The 16,549-nt window shown below is 41.3% G+C and overlaps 1 protein-coding gene and 1 pseudogene across 1 annotated transcript; one reads left to right on the top strand and one right to left on the bottom strand.

Moving 5' to 3' along the window:
• Positions 1 to 7,015: 7,015 nt before the first annotated feature.
• Positions 7,016 to 16,383, top strand: LOC103440861 (IQ domain-containing protein IQM1-like; annotated as a pseudogene).
• LOC103418032 (1-aminocyclopropane-1-carboxylate oxidase homolog 1-like) lies at positions 8,041 to 9,925 on the bottom strand. Its single transcript, XM_070826650.1, has 3 exons — positions 9,251 to 9,925; positions 8,793 to 9,117; positions 8,041 to 8,589 (listed from the first exon to the last, which is right to left on the bottom strand). Exons 1-3 carry the CDS (start codon positions 9,793 to 9,795, stop codon positions 8,332 to 8,334), a joined length of 1,128 nt encoding a protein of 375 aa, XP_070682751.1. The 5' UTR covers positions 9,796 to 9,925; the 3' UTR covers positions 8,041 to 8,331.
• Positions 16,384 to 16,549: the final 166 nt, after the last annotated feature.

The following is a 16,549-nucleotide window of genomic DNA, read 5'->3' as shown; positions in this document are numbered from 1 at the left end:
TTTTGAAGAAGTAACTTTCCACAGGCTTATTCTTGAACTGAGCTGGAGGGTTTTCTGGTTTCCTCCAGAGTATAAGGCCGACTGAAGAATTTGAGGGTCAAAACAAGTCCATCAAATCTAGAGTACGTTCCACCCTGCTGATATGGGATACTTTTGCTTTTGACAGAGTAATTGATGTATCGGCACGTGTGCTGTTACGCTTGTCTCCACATACTTCCTTGTATCCTTCGCACTTGCCATATCTGTTCCTCAAGCAGATGCGGAATCTTCCCTGGAAACATAAGATGTTGAAGATGAGTACTCGAGAGCAATGCCAGGTAAGTAATCAGGTAAGGGGTTCCAGGCAGTCAGTTCCTGGCTGGAAGCTTGATTCCAAGTGCTGACTGATTGCTCTCTTTCTCCTTGTCTTGCAGGTAAAAACAAGGCCAAAGGAAAAGACAGGGAAACAACATGATATGGGATACTCTTGCTTTTAACCCTGATGATATGAGATATTCTTGCTCTAGTATAGCTTGTTTGCAGAGGTATTATCGGGGGGAAAGAAAGCTGAATATTTCGAAAGGCTTCGTTGGGAGTGCCCTCTCAGATATGATGAAGGGTTGAGCATTTTTGCAGGTCTGCCTGTCCGTTGGGGATGGAGGTCGACATATATAGGAGTCTCCCTAACAACAAGTAGTAATGCTATTCCTTTACCCTGCTTAGTCATAGCACGGTAGTGGGAGCTGCCAGTTTCACATGTTTTAACTCTGTCAGAGCACTTTGAAAAAGTGGTCTGTGGTATCTGGCTCTCGAGATTCGGAGAACGATGCCTCTTCGATTTTTGAGAAAGCAATCATACTGGGGGTCTGGCTCTCGAGATTCGGAGAGCAGTGTCTCTTCGATTTTTGAGGAAGTAATCATGTTGGGAGTCTGGCTCTCGAGATTCGGAGGGCGGTGCCTCTTCGATTTTGGAGCAAGCAATCCTGTTGGGAGTGTTGTCTCGAATGTGAGTAAAGGTTGGGCATGTTTGCTAGTCTACCTTGCCACGAAGCACAAAGGTTGACACACAGGGACTTTCCAATTATCCAGCAATGGTACTGTTCCTTTACCCTCTCTTCGCTTTTGAGAAAGTAGTCATGTTGGGAGTCTGGCTCTCGAGATTCGGAGGACGGTGCCTCTTCGATTTTGGAGCAAGCAATCTTGTTGGGAGTGTTTTCTCGAATGTGAGTAAAGGTTGGGCATGTTTGCTAGTCTATCTTGCCACGAAGCACAGAGGTTGACACACAGGGACTTTCCAATTATTCAGCAGTGGTACTGTTCGTTTACCCTTGTGGGTAATAGTATGGTAGCTAGACCTTCAAAATTTATGTGTCTAAACTTTGTTAGTGCTGTTTCTTTGCTATTCTTTTACCTTTCTTGGTCAGAGCGATGTAGTGGGAGCTGCAAGCTTCACGTGCTCAACTTTGGCAGAGAACTTTGGCAAAGTTATCTGTGGTACCCATGAGCTATTGTTGCGTGTGGGAAGTGGGTGATTAAACAGTAAGATTCATGTGTTTTCTACTTCCCCAGAAGTCTTCGACAGAATGCCCATAATTTCCGCAAAGCTGAGTGTGCGTGTGACAGGTGCTGACAAGGCTGGAAAAGTAGGTGCCTCTTCGATTTCTGAGATCGGCCCTCGTGGTCTCTGGGGAGCCCAGCTTTTGAGAAAGCGAGCGCCTCTTCGATTTTTGAGATCGGCCTTCGTGGTCTTTGAGCAGCCCAACTTTTGAGAAAGCAAACGCCTCTTCGATTTCTGAGATCAACCCTCGTGATCTCTAAGCAGCCCAGCTTTTGAGAAAGCAAACGCCTCTTCGATTTCTGAGCAGGCGCCTCTTCGATTTCTGAAGCTCCGTCGAGTGCAGATTTTTATAGGGGTTGGCATTAAGTTCCAAAGCACACTTGAATCTCCACCAGTAGAAGCTTCATTCTTGCACTTCTAAGATCTTGATTTGTCCGACCTCTTCTCTCTTCAACACCTTTGAAAATGTCTGGCCCCTCCGACCGTCGTTTTGACTTGAACCTTGTTGAAGAGGCAGCCCCGCCTTCTCCAGACAACATATGGCGCCCATCCTTCGTCTCCCCTACTGGTCCTCTTACCGTTGGGGATTCCGTGATGAAGAATGATATGACCGCTGCGGTTGTGGCCAGGAACCTTCTCACTCCCAAAGATAACAGACTACTTTCCAAACGGTCTGATGAGTTAGCTGTTAAGGATTCGCTGGCTCTCAGTGTTCAGTGTGCAGGTTCTGTGTCTAATATGGCCCAACGCCTATTTGCTCGAACCCGCCAAGTTGAATCATTGGCGGCTGAAGTGATGAGTCTCAAACAGGAGATTAGAGGGCTCAAGCATGAGAATAAACAGTTGCACCGGCTCGCACATAATTATGCTACAAACATGAAGAGGAAGCTTGACCAGATGAAGGAAACTGATGGTCAGGTTTTACTTGATCATCAGAGATTTGTGGGTTTGTTCCAAAGGCATTTATTGCCTTCGTCTTCTGGGGCTGTACCGCGTAATGAAGCTCCGAATGATCAACCTCTGATGCCTCATCCTTCTAGGGTTCTGTCCAGTACTGAGGCTCCAAATGATCCCCCTCCGGTGCCTTCTCTTTCTGGGGCTCTACCGACTGCTGAGACTTCTCCTAAGCAACCTTTGTGAAGGCTCCCTCTTGTGTGTTTATTTTGACTCATGTATATGTACATATTTGTAGCTTATCGGGGATATCAATAAATAAGCTTTCCTTCATTTCAACGTATTGTGTTAAATACACCAAAGCCTTCTTCGCTAAGTTCTTTGAATTTTCTTTTGTTGAAGCTTGTATGTTGAAGCTTTCTGAGTGGAGCATGTAGGTTGGGGTAGTGTTCCCTTAATTTCCCGAATGAGGAAAACTTCTCGGTTGGAGACTTGGAAAATCCAAGTCACTGAGTGGGATCGACTATATGAATCTTAGAACGCCATTGTGCTCGATCCTGTGTCATGTCCTTCGTTAGATCCAAGTACTCTAAGTCTTTTCTTAGAGTCTCTTCCAAAGTTTTCCTAGGTCTTCCTCTACCCCTTCGGCCCTGAACCTCTGTCTCATAGTCGCATCTTCTAATCGGAGCGTCAGTAGGCCTTCTTTGCACATGTCCAAACCACCGTAACCGATTTTCTCTCATCTTTCCTTCAATTTCGGCTACTCCTACTTTACCCCGGATATCCTCATTCCTAATCTTATCATTTCTCGTGTGCCCACACATCCAACGAAGCATCCTCATCTCCGCTACACCCATTTTGTGTACGTGTTGATGTTTCACCGCCCAACATTCTGTGCCATACAGCATCGCCGGCCTTATTGCCGTCCTATAAAATTTTCCCTTGAGCTTCAGTGGCATACGGCGGTCACACAACACGCCGGATGCACTCTTCCACTTCATCTATCCAGCTTGTATTCTATGGTTGAGATCTCCATCTAATTCTCCGTTCTTTTGCAAGATAGATCCTAGGTAACGAAAACGGTCGCTCTTTGGTATTTCTTGATCTCCGATCCTCACCCCTAACTCGTTTTGGCCTCCATTTGCACTGAACTTGCACTCCATATATTCTGTCTTTGATCGGCTTAGGCGAAGACCTTTAGATTCCAACACTTCTCTCCAAAGGTTAAGCTTTGCATTTACCCCTTCCTGAGTTTCATCTATCAACACTATATCGTCTGCGAAAAGCATACACCAAGGAATATCATCTTGAATATGTCCTGTTAACTCATCCATTACCAACGCAAAAAGGTAAGGACTTAAGGATGAGCCTTGATGTAATCCTACAGTTATGGGAAAGCTTTCGGTTTGTCCTTCATGAGTTCTTACGGCAGTCTTTGCTCCTTCATACATATCCTTTATAGCTTGGATATATGCTACTCGTACTCCTTTCTTCTCTAAAATCCTCCAAAGAATGTCTCTTGGGACCCTATCATACGCTTTTTCCAAATCTATAAAGACCATGTGTAAATCCTTTTTCCCATCTCTATATCTTTCCATCAATCTTCGTAAGAGATAGATTGCCTCCATGGTTGAGCGCCCTAGCATGAACCCGAATTGGTTGTCCGAAACCCGTGTCTCTTGCCTCAATCTATGCTCAATGACTCTCTCCCAGAGCTTCATTGTATGACTCATTAGCTTAATACCCCTATAGTTCATGCAATTTTGTACGTCGCCCTTATTCTTGTAGATAGGCACCAAAGTGCTCGTTCGCCACTCATTTGGCATCTTCTTCGTTTTCAAAATCCTATTGAAAAGGTCAGTGAGCCATGTTATACCTGTCTCTCCCAAAAGTTTCCACACTTCGATTGGTATATTGTCTGGGCCTATTGCTTTTTTATGCTTCATCTTCTTCAAAGCTACAACCACTTCTTCCTTCCGGATTCGACAATAAAAAGAGTAGTTTCTACACTCTTCTGAGTTACTCAACTCCCCTAAAGAAGCACTCATTTCATGTCCTTCATTGAAAAGATTATGAAAATAACCTCTCCATCTGTCTTTAACCGCGTTCTCTGTAGCAAGAACCTTTCCATCCTCATCCTTGATGCACCTCACTTGGTTTAGGTCCCTTGTCTTCTTTTCCCTTGCTCTAGATAGTTTATAGATATCCAACTCTCCTTCTTTGGTATCTAGTCGTTTATACATATCGTCGTAAGCCGCTAACTTAGCTTCTCTGACAGCTTTCTTCGCCTCTTGCTTCGCTTTTCTATACCTTTCACCATTTTCATCGGTCCTCTCCTTGTATAAGGCTTTACAACATTCCTTCTTAGCCTTCACCTTTGTTTGTACCTCCTCATTCCACCACCAAGATTCCTTTTGGTGTGGGGCAAAGCCTTTGGACTCTCCTAATACCTCTTTTGCTACTTTTCGGATACAACTAGCCATGGAATCCCACATTTGGCTAGCTTCCCCCTCTCTATCCCACACACATTGGGTGATTACCTTCTCTTTGAAAATGACTTGTTTTTCTTCTTTTAGATTCCACCATCTAGTCCTTGGGCACTTCCAAGTCTTGTTCTTTTGTCTTACTCTTTTGATATGTACATCCATCACCAACAAGCGATGTTGATTAGCCACGCTCTCTCCTGGTATAACTTTGCAATCCTTACAAGTTATACGATCCCCTTTCCTCATTAGAAGAAAATCTATTTGTGTTTTTGACGACCCACTCTTGTAGGTGATCACATGTTCTTCTCTCTTCTTAAAGAAGGTGTTGGCTAAGAAGAGATCATATGCCATTGCAAAATCCAAGATAGCTTCCCCATCCTCGTTTCTCTCCCCAAAACCATGGCCACCATGAAAACCTCCATAGTTGCCTGTCTCCCTACCCACGTGTCCATTTAAATCTCCTCCTATAAATAACTTCTCCGTCTGAGCAATTCCTTGCACCAAGTCTCCAAGATCTTCCCAAAATTTCTCCTTCGAACTCGTATCCAACCCTACTTGAGGTGCGTACGCACTAATCACATTGATAAGTTCTTGTCCTATTACAATCTTGATTGCCATGATTCTATCTCCTACCCTATTGACATCTACAACATCTTGTACCAAGGTCTTGTCCACGATGATGCCAACACCGTTTCTCGTTCTATTTGTGCCCGAATACCAAAGTTTAAACCCTGAGTTTTCTAGATCCTTTGCCTTACTACCAACCCACTTAGTTTCTTGTAGGCACATAATATTTATCCTTCTCCTCACCATAACTTCCACTACTTCCATAGATTTTCCCGTTAAGGTTCCTATATTCCACGTTCCTAAACGCATTTTGCTCTCTTGAACTCTACCCTTCTGTCCTAGCTTCTTCACCCTCCCCCGTCTAATAGGATCAAAGTACTTCTTTTGTGTGTCCCGGGTAAAGTTGATAGGAGCATATGCTCCCAAACAACTTTGAGTGGAGTCGTTCGAAAAGAAGTTTCTATGGCCCCCTTGCTCATTTAACACTGCATCCGGGTGCCGATGGAGATACAGCGACCCTTGCTCACTTATCACTGTGCTCGGGCCACACAGCGCGCCACTTACGGGTGACGCCCTAGTTTTAGCGCGATTTTGTTCTGGATTCATTTTCATAAGGATTCGACGTGATCATGGAGTGCCGGCTGTCGACTACCTGACGCCCTCCCCCTCCTCCTTTATCCGGGCTTGGGACACAGACCAAAATTCTTCGGTGATTGCAACATTCATGGATTGAGATAATAAAGACCCAAGCTTTTTGGTTGAATGGGCACCACAGAAACAGTTAGGGTGAAATCCATGAGCTTTAAAAAACAAGGAGAGACGATTCAGAAACTAATAGCAGCTCCAATGGATCTGATAAAATTTACATAGAAAGGCCAATAAGCTTCAAAAATCGGGTATCTACATAATCGAAAATTGAAGCATCTAATTCAATATTTGAGAATTTGCTCGACGGCTCAAAATGTTTACTTCGTACGGCTAAAAGATTAACTGAGAATCACCGTGATGGACACAAAGATTAGGACAAAGACCTATTTGTTCTGCTAAGTTTCGGTTTCCAATTTCAATTTAGTTATACAAAATGTGTTATGCTACATTATGCTACAAGTGTGAATGGAAATTTGTTCTTTGATTAATATAATTAACAAGTGATTTGTCCAAGCTCTAGATTAATACTATTGTTTAATTAATGCAAATTGTCATTCATTAATGTAGATTATATATACCTACCCAAAAGATGGAATAGATTCAAGAAAGACTACAGAAGTCATGAGTCAAATTTATTTAATCTCACATTAAGCTTAAGCCCGTCATTGAATATAGGTGCTTTTACCTTCCTTGAAACTCCGTGCGACAAACATTGATTTTCAAACGACTATGCTCGCAGCCAGTCTGTCTGCTAGCATATATATGGACATGAACGTCTTCTAGATATGTATGTATTGTCTTCAACCTTCGATTGGTTCAGTATTTGAAAGAGATAAAGGAAGAGCTAGGGCCTCTGAAGGTTATTTTGTTTTCGAGCCCTCCAATGGATGGAAATCATGAAACATTTTTGGTTAGTGAGCTCGATGCTGCAGCAACTAAGCTTCAGAAAGTGTGTAAGGGTTACAGGACTAGATGTAACCTTGCAGAAGCAGCTGTTGTGGTTGAGGAATTATGGTTCATGATTGCACCTCAAAAAACCCACGTCATGCTTTGTTACACCTTTGTTCCTTGGTGTACTAGAAATCCCTTGTTTATTATGTTTGTCTAATTGTTGCAGGTGGAAGGCCGTGGACTTTGCAGCTCTGAAACAAGGCTCGATATCTTTCTTCGACTCGGAGGAAAACGAAACTGCTGTGTCACGGTGGACATGGTCTAGGACAAGGGCTGCCAAGGTATTTTTTGGTGACACACACACGTATATGTATGTGTGTATATATACTGTTATACATATATATATGAATCAGATTGCTAATTAAGATGTGTTTTGTGGAGGTTAATTCAAAATTAACTGCATAAGTTTTGTGTGTTATGTAGATAGGGAAGGGTTTATGCAAGGACGAGAAGCCTCAGATACTAGCTCCTCAGTACTGGCTTGAAGCTGTGAGTCTATATATCTACCTTTAAATTTCTTGATCTTGTTTTGAAGTTTTTGATGCAACAATTTTTCATTGCTCCATCTTTTTCTCAGATTGATCTATTGCATCGGTGTGGAGACAATTTGCAGTTATACCGCGAAATCTGGTCGGATTGCATTTTTGGCTGCTTTGTTTTCATCCTTTTGCTCCTCGCTTCCTCTTTCGTGTACGGGTTATATAGTGTGGAGGATGGACAGGATTGGCTCCTTTTTTAGCTGACCTTACGGAGAGATGATTCTCCAGGAGCTTTTCGTTAAAGTTCCCTATAATAAATACTTTAACAGGTTTTCGATACAATTGTGTAAAACCGCTTCTTACAAACAAAAACATTCTCAAATGAGCCCACACTAATGGTATAATGGTATTGATATGCAACCACAACCACAGTTGAATTCGTTAAGCGCTAAGCAGCATGCCACAAAAAATGTAAACATGATGAATGGAAGGAAAACCCCCCTTTTTTCTTGCGGAAGAGAGAGTTCGAAGTTATTACAATAATTTATAAGAGGGGAAGTTTCGCACCTGGGACGCATGGGTAGAAACCCAACCCTATCTACAAGTATATTAGACCATATGCAAACATAAAACAAAATAATATGCATATCCAGAATTTTGTGGTGCGAAAGTGCTTTCAGATTAAACAAACCAATATATATTTTCATGCCAAATTATTTAGTAGACAGGATTTGTTCGTTGCGGTCTCTGCTCCTGTGCTCCTCCATGTCTAAGTTCGGATCTTAAAATGAGTTAAGGCAGAGGTTCCATCTAGGCCTTTGGCATAGAAATGGGTGTGGTAGTCCCTCACAGTAGTCTCCCTGTACTTTGGAGGGTTGTCTTCTGATACTAAGTCCTTGATAGGTCCATAGAGATTTGTAAATGGTAGCATACCTGTGCTAAAGAAGCTGGCAACGGATATCCTTGGACCTTCACGGTTTGCCAATACCCTGTGTTCTACGCTCTTGAATCTATCATTTGATATGAGCTGAAAACCCCAAAAAGAATTCAACATAAAAGATCTAATTATGATAATCGAAGAATTTTAAGACATATTCTAAGAGAACGCTACCATGCGACCAAAGCTTGTCTCGAGTATTAGTCATAACAAACTAGCTTAGTTTACGATACTATTCTCTTAATTTAATAGTAGTTTTTACGGAATAAGGGCAATTGTATACGTGTGCTTACTTGTAAAAGATCTCCAATGTTCACCACTAAAGCCCCAGGCACAGGGGGTACATCAATCCACTTATTTTGACGATCAACAACTTGCAGACCACCAATATGATCTTGCAGAAGGACCGTAAGGAATGAATTATCGGCGTGCTTGCTTGTGCCCAAAGTTAACTCTGGCTGTGGACAAGCAGGATAGTAATGGCCTAAAACCTGTAGCCCCTTACTACAATATATGTTATTCAAGTGGCTTGGCTTTAGCCCAAGGGCCTCCGACAACAACTCGAACAACAATTTCCCCAACTCCATTACTCGCTTTGAATACTCGATGAGTACGTCTCTGCAAGTTGAAAAACAGGAAAGCACATTAAACTTGTCAAAAGTATGGAGTTTAAGTGATCTAATCCATCAAGGAAGGAATCTGCACCAGGTTAATGTCACCAATTAAACCAGAGAATTGAGTTGTCAAATACCTGCATACTTCTGGCAAGTCTTCTGGCTTAGGAGGATTTGGAGCCATGTAACACAGAAAAGTATCCCTCCAATTCGTTGCCAGTGAACTATAAAGATCAAAGTTGGTATTGTAAAAGAAAGGTTTAGAGTGATCACGAGTGTAAAACTCTTTCTTGACTCGAGTGTCCTGCTCATAAAACCCACGTACCCCATCCTTTATCCTCTCCAAAACACCAACAGGTATCCCATGATTCGCTATTTGAAAGAAGCCCCAAGTCTCTGATGCCTCTCCAACTTTCGCAACAATCTCATTGCGCTTAGTTGGATTACCATGGCCTTCAAGGTCTACTAGCGGAATGCTAAACTGGGTGGCTTCTGAATCACTGCTTGTATTGTTGATGGAGTTCTGATCATCCAATTCTGGTGGTTGATGAAAAATTCTAGGAACCTCGGCTACCCCGGCATCAACAAGACCCTTAACGCCTTCCCTTGTCTCATCAAAAACTTTCACTTCGCTTTTTCGATCGTAATTGGTTGGAACCTCATTGGTGTTGGGAGCTACCATCTTCGCTGGTAAAGCTTGAAGTTTTAGTGGATATGAGGGTACTACTAGGTATGGTTCAGACAATAATGAGTGGGCAGGAGTTTGGAAGAAATTTAAGCAACATATTTGGAAAGACTAGAGAGAGGAAGTTGATTGATGCCAAAGATATTTTGTAAAAGGATATAATGCTGCCACTTCATTCTTTTACTTAGATTGCATGTAACCCATACCACAAAAAGAACCCAATCAACATTAGAAGAAGAGAAAAAAAACCCCACACGAAACTATAACAAGGCAAAAAAGACAATTTACGGTGATATGTCAAAAGTAGCACACGGAAATCAAGAATCTCACCAATGAACCCAGCCAGATCAACATCATAGTTAGCAAAACAATTCGCAACTTGGTTACCTTTACAATAATGAGTAACTAGAATAGTCATTAAGAAAACAGTCGACGCCAACTAAACCAACAAATGCAAAGACGTCACTAAAGATTTGACTGCCCTTGGATTTGGCTTTTCTCAATGCGATCGTTAACCGAAGAAGGAAAGCATCTCACGTCAGTCAGGTATTTTTTATGCCTTGTGTTTAAGATCTTTTGGAATGGGAGTTTGACTTCGATGATGAGTGAGAAGTGTCTTGATCAAGATGGCTATAAAGTGTACTGGATTTTATTATCAATGTTGCAGTAGGTGATATAAGTGTAGTGGATTTTATTTGACAGAGAACTGACGTCTAAATTAACAATACTGCTCGGAAAAGTTAACATGCATAAAGTAAAAGCGGAAAAATAAAAGGACAACAAACAAGAGTGCATAAGAAAATTAAATTTAAATTACTTGATTGGGGTATTGGAATGAATTGAAATGACAGTTTGAAAAATTGAAACAAAAAAATATGAATGAAAGATACGGTTCAACCTAGTTTAGAATGGATGCAAGAACAATACATAGAAGGGAACTTTAAACTGTTCACTTTAACGAAAAATCACATTTTTACACTAAAAAATTAATCATCGTCCTATTTATTTTACCCTTTATTTGGTCTTTATCATTGAAATTCAAAATTAACAAATTATTTTCATTAGTTTTTCTTATATAGAATGTAAAAGTGTGGTGATCTTTGACAATGACCTACAAGGTTCTGTTTCTATTGGTCTATGCAGATGACTTATTCATTTTATGTAGAAGTGATGGTGTCACCCTGCGTAATTTGCAAGGTTTCTTCGATAGATATAGTAGAGCCTCTGGTCAATTTATCAATAAGGCAAAAAGTACTTTCTACTTGGGTTCTACCTCAAGGCATCGCAAAGTTGTGGTTGAGAGTTACTTGGGTTTCAAAGAAGGCAAAGCACCTTTTGTCTACTTAGGAGTTCCAATCTTCTGTGGCAAGCCTAAAAGGAGTCATCTTCAAGCCTTGGCAGATAAAGCCAAAGCTAAGTTAACTGGTTGGAAGGGGAAACTTTTATCTATGGCAGGAAGAGTTCAACTCACTCAATCAGTTTTTCAAAGTATGCTCTTGCATAGCTTTTCTGTTTATAAGTGGCCTTCTTCCTTGCTAAGGTCTCTCTCACGATGTGCTCGCAATTTTATATGGTCTGGTGACGTAACCTCCAAGAAGTTTGTTACCGTTTCTTGGCATCAGATATGTGCTCCGAAGAATGAAGGTGGTTTGGGTTTGCGTGATCTTGGCTCTCTTAACACTACAGCCCTCTTAAAGCTTGGATGACTTATTATTACTACTGATTCCCCTTGGAGTATTTATCTTCGGGAACGTTTCAAGCTACATGGTCGCCTATATTCTTGTAGTTATAAGCGATCTTCTATATGGCCTGGTATCAAATCCATTCTTCATATCTTGTTTCAGAATTGTCGTTGGGTGATTGGAAATGGTTCTACTACTTCCCTTTGGGTTGATAAATGGCTGGATAAGCCTATTTTGGACGTCGTTGGTGCAACAGAGATTGCTCCTTCTTTATCTCGTACTAAGGTCTCAAATATTATTCGTATGGGAAAATGGGTTATTCCTTCTATTTTTTCTTCTACTTTCCCAGACCTAACTAAAGAGATTTTAGAAATGCCTCTTCCAATTGATGAGGATAAGGATGTTTTAATTTGGGAAGTTTGTACATCTGGTGTTTTTTCGTTTTCCGATGGCTATGAAATTGTTCATCATCGGTTTCCTGTCAAGAGTTGGGCTTCCATTATCTGGCGTCCTTTCATCCCACCTCGTTACTCTATTTTAGTTTGGAAGATTCTTTTCAATAAGCTCCCAACGGAGGATCAACTTCAGCGCCGAGGCATCCCGCTGACTTCAATATGCCAACTATGTTACAAGAATTCTGAATCTATTGACCACTTATTTTCTAGCTGTGAATTTGCACAATGTGCTTGGCGTTGGCTAGCTACCCAATTTGGCACTATTATTCCACCTACGGGCTCCCTCTCTGTCTATGGCTTGATTTTCTGTCAAAGCGGTTTTCTCCACATCTTCGCAATGTCTGGCTAACTTCAGGGTTTTTCTTACTAATGGCTATTTGGAAGATGTGTAATAAAGTGAAGTTTAAAGGCAAACCCCCCTCCTTCTCACGTCTCTGCCGCTCCACCTCGGCCTGGATTAGGCAAGTTGGAGCTCTCACCCCTGGCCATGTACGAGGCATTTTGGATAGGCAACTTTTAGTCTCTCTTGGAATATCGCCCAACTCCTGTAAAGCTCATTCTATTGTCCCTGTTCTTTGGCACCCCCCTCATTTTTCTTGGGTCAAAGTGAATACTGATGGCCTTGCTAAAGGTAATCCGGGTCCTGCAGCATGTGGCGGGGTTTTTCGAGATTCTGCGGGTTATTTTCTTGGTGGTTTCTCCCTAAGCTTGGGCCATCGTACTTCTTTCTATGCGGAGCTCCATGCTGTCATCCATGCTGTCGAATTGGCCCACACGCGGGGCTGGCAAAATTTATGGCTTGAAAGCGACTCTTCTAGTGTAATATCATGTTTTGCTTCTGGATCTTTCTCTCCCCTTTGGTCGCTCCAGACACGCTGGAACAATTGTACTCTCCATTTGCAGAACATGGTTTTTCGTTGCTCTCATATTTTTCGGGAAGGGAATGTTGTTGCTGACAAATTAGCCAATTTAGAGCTTCTATCATCTTCACTTGTTTGGCATTCCACTCCCCCAATAGAGATCCTTCCTCCTCTGCACTCAGATTTCTTGGGCATGCCAACCTACAGGTTTGTCTCCTCTTCTTGATGTGTGTTCTCCTTTCTTTTCCTAACCTTTTTGGATTCCCTTTTGTTTTGCAGTTTGTCTTGCAGGTTTTTACCTTTTAAGGTTTATAGAGGGTTTGGGCTTATGTCCGCCTAGTCTTTTCCTTGTATTTTCTTTTCCAAGAGGGGTACGGTCTATGTCCCCCCCTCTTTTTCCGGTATTTCCTTTCTCAAAAGGGGTAAGGTGCATGTCCCCCATTTTTCTTTTTTGTATTTCTTTTCTCTTGTTCTATGAGGGGTTAGGTTTATGTCCCCCCCTGTCTAGGTGTAACTTCTTTTTTCTTATCAATAAATTTCCTTCGTACCGCCGAGGTTCTCCAAAAAAAAAAAAAGCTTCGTCTATCAGTATCTGTTAACTCTATCAACAAACTTAGACAGTAAGTAATAGAGAGAGAGAGAGAGAGAGAGAGAGAAGATAGAAGTTAGAGAGAGAAGGAACTTATGAAGAATGCACTGATCAATTTTTCATTACTTTGAGATAATTACACTTGGATATTTATAGTTTACACCTTATAACACCACTCCACTAATCTAACAACACATGGTGCTATCCCAGCACAACAATATGAGGTTTTACCACAAAAAACCCCAGTATTAATTAAAGTAGGATAATCCTCTCATATACTAGCTACTCAGTACTGGCTTGAAGTTGTGAGTCCATATATCTACCTTTAAATTTCTTGATCTTGTTTTGAAGTTTTTGATGAAATAATTTTTCATTGCTCCATCTTTTTGTCAGATTGATCCATTCCATCGGCGTGGAGACAATTTGCAGTTATACCGCGAAATCTGGTCAGATTGCAATACCAGCCAACCTTTTTTGTACCAGTTGATGAAATTGAGATTCCATCATAAAACCAATTGGCAATATGGGAAATAGCCCAAGACCACATAAGCACATAGCAAATCTTGTCCCTCACTGATGTGGAACAACTCTCAACACGTATCCGCATGTGTGGCGGATTTTCAAGCTTACACGTGGACAACAACTGGATGACGTGGAGCGCGTGTGGCCGTTGGGCTTCACAAGTGGACAACCTTGCTCGGTTCAGCTTTAGGCTTAGAACTCTGCATTGGCGGTTTAAGGGGTTTCGCAACCTTGGTCTTCTTGGTCCTGACGACATCGTCCTTAGTCTCATCAGCCATCCATTTCGGACTCCCGTAAAAAAGTCGTTTCTCCGCCGGAACGTTCTGTAGCTGGGGGCTAACCCTGCGATGAGCGGAGGAATCGTTCAGTTCACCCATCGATTTGTTATTTCCACCCCCAAAACCGATCGGACAACGGAGCGATTTGGAGTGGAACGATAAACTCGGGGAAGATAGAGAGTTCGGAGGGAAGGAGAATACTCGGGGCTCGAGACGTCGCTAGGATTTTGAAAATACCGATAGTGGGAAGTTTAAAACCTTGTCCCTCATCGATGTGGGACAACTCTCAACACGGCTCCGCACGTGTGGCTGATTTTCAAGCCTACACGTGGACAACACAACAAGGTGACGTGGAGCGCGTGTGGCCGTATGACTTCACACAAAGACAATCTGCTCTGATACCATGATGAAATTGGGGTTTCACCATAAAACCAACTGGCAATATGGAGAGTAGTCCAAGACCATATCAGCACATAGCAAACCTTGTCCCTCACTGATGTGGGACAACTCTCAACACTAGTAAGCGTCCGTGTGTTTGCCTGAGGAAAACCATTTGGTTTCTACGACAGTTTAATTTGCAAGAATGATTAGCTTTTTTTATTTCTTCTATTGCAATGGTAATATTGATATTCTGTTTTTCCTCCTCTGGAACTTAGGTTGGATGTTGGTGAGGATAAAGATATAAATCTCGAGAACTGCCCGAGAATCGATCTGCAACGTCAATGCATCAAATATCTTGGATAAGTAAGGACTTAACTTACAAATCAAAATATTGTGGGGGAAGAATGTAGATTTTATGTTGCAGAAAGGCAGATATTATCGATACAAAATCCGTGGCTCATTCTTTTTCATTTTCTATTGCAGTCAGAGAGGGGGACATATAAAGTGATTGTGCAAAATGGAAAGCTTATGCACAGGCAAACTGGGATACTTGTTAACACAATTGAAGGCTCTGAGTTCATTTTTGTGCTCAGCACATCAAGGGATTTATATGTAAGGCCGAAAAAGGAAGGTGTTTTACAGCACTCTAGCTTTCTGTCCGGAGGGGCTGCAACTGCAACCGGAAGATTAGTTGCCCACAATGGGGTTCTCGAGGTACATTAGCCATTCTCCGCTCATAAACATAGGTGTATCGATATTGTCAAAAATGCATTGATAAGTGATAAGATGTTCAGTACCTTATGTTGGAGTTAATGATAAAAGCGCACTGTTAATGTCTTTCGACTTCCGCTCTTTCGTTTTATGGAATTTTTATAAATACTGATTTTTATTTCTTTAACACTTCAATTATTTAGCTTAATTAAATTCCTTGTCTTGCAACTCTTCAGGCTATGTGACCAGACAATGATCACTATCTCCCAACGGTAGACAATTTCAAAGCATTCATTAGCTTCTTGGAAGATCACCAAGTAGACCTAATCAATGTCAAGGTAATTAACTTGGAATTACATTCAACTCCCTTAATATTACAATGTTTAGTAAATGGCACTCAAAGTTAAACTAAAATAGCTCATTCTTAAAACGAGTTTATAGCTCAACTGGTTAAAAACATTTACTTGGGAGCAATTATATTTGAATTTGCTCCCCAGATATCGCTGGTAGAAATAACAGCCAATGGCTAATGTTGGTCTTCTATAGATGCGTGCAATAGATGATCGCTATGACTCCACTAGTCCAACTGATCATCAGCATGAGAGTGTGGGGCCCGATGCAACCAATGGAGAAGTACCACCTGTACTTGACTTGTCGAAACATTTGTCTCCAAATGGAGGAGGAATCTTATATTGGGTACAAATCCTCTTTGGATTTAAAAAAAAATAAACTTAAAATCATATAATCTGGATCATTGAAATTTGATCCAACAGTTACAATTATTATAACTTTTAAAGGAGTTCCTTGTTTATAACCGTTGAATCAAATTTTAACAGTCCAAACCATTTGATCCTTAGGCTCAATTTTTTTAGATTCGAAAAGGATCTGTACTCCCTTATATTGGCCCATTTCATTGATGAAATATGTCGTTTCTCTTATAAAAATACTCTGAGACTTGTAAATGGATATTGTTTCCTTGACAAAAAGCTAGTAGCTGCAAGGAATGCTAAACAAATAATAAAACATATGTAAATTAGGGTTTAATGTCTTTTTGTTTTATAGTTGTTTATAAAATTAGTAACCGATTTTACTGGTGCATATTTCTGAAGTTAGATAGTAAATGAAATGAGGGGAGGCCCTTGTTCTTGTGGATAGACCCAAATATAATTTATGTATGTACATATATACCTACCCATAAATAGATAAAGGAATTAATCTAACTATAGTGGAAAGTGACACCTCCATTATTGAGATGATGATTGATGATCAAGGC

The sequence above is a fragment of the Malus domestica genome, chromosome 08, assembly GCF_042453785.1.
Source record: "Malus domestica chromosome 08, GDT2T_hap1".
In the NCBI taxonomy this organism is placed as follows: Eukaryota; Viridiplantae; Streptophyta; class Magnoliopsida; order Rosales; family Rosaceae; genus Malus; species Malus domestica.
This window is presented reverse-complemented; position numbering and strand designations above follow the sequence as displayed.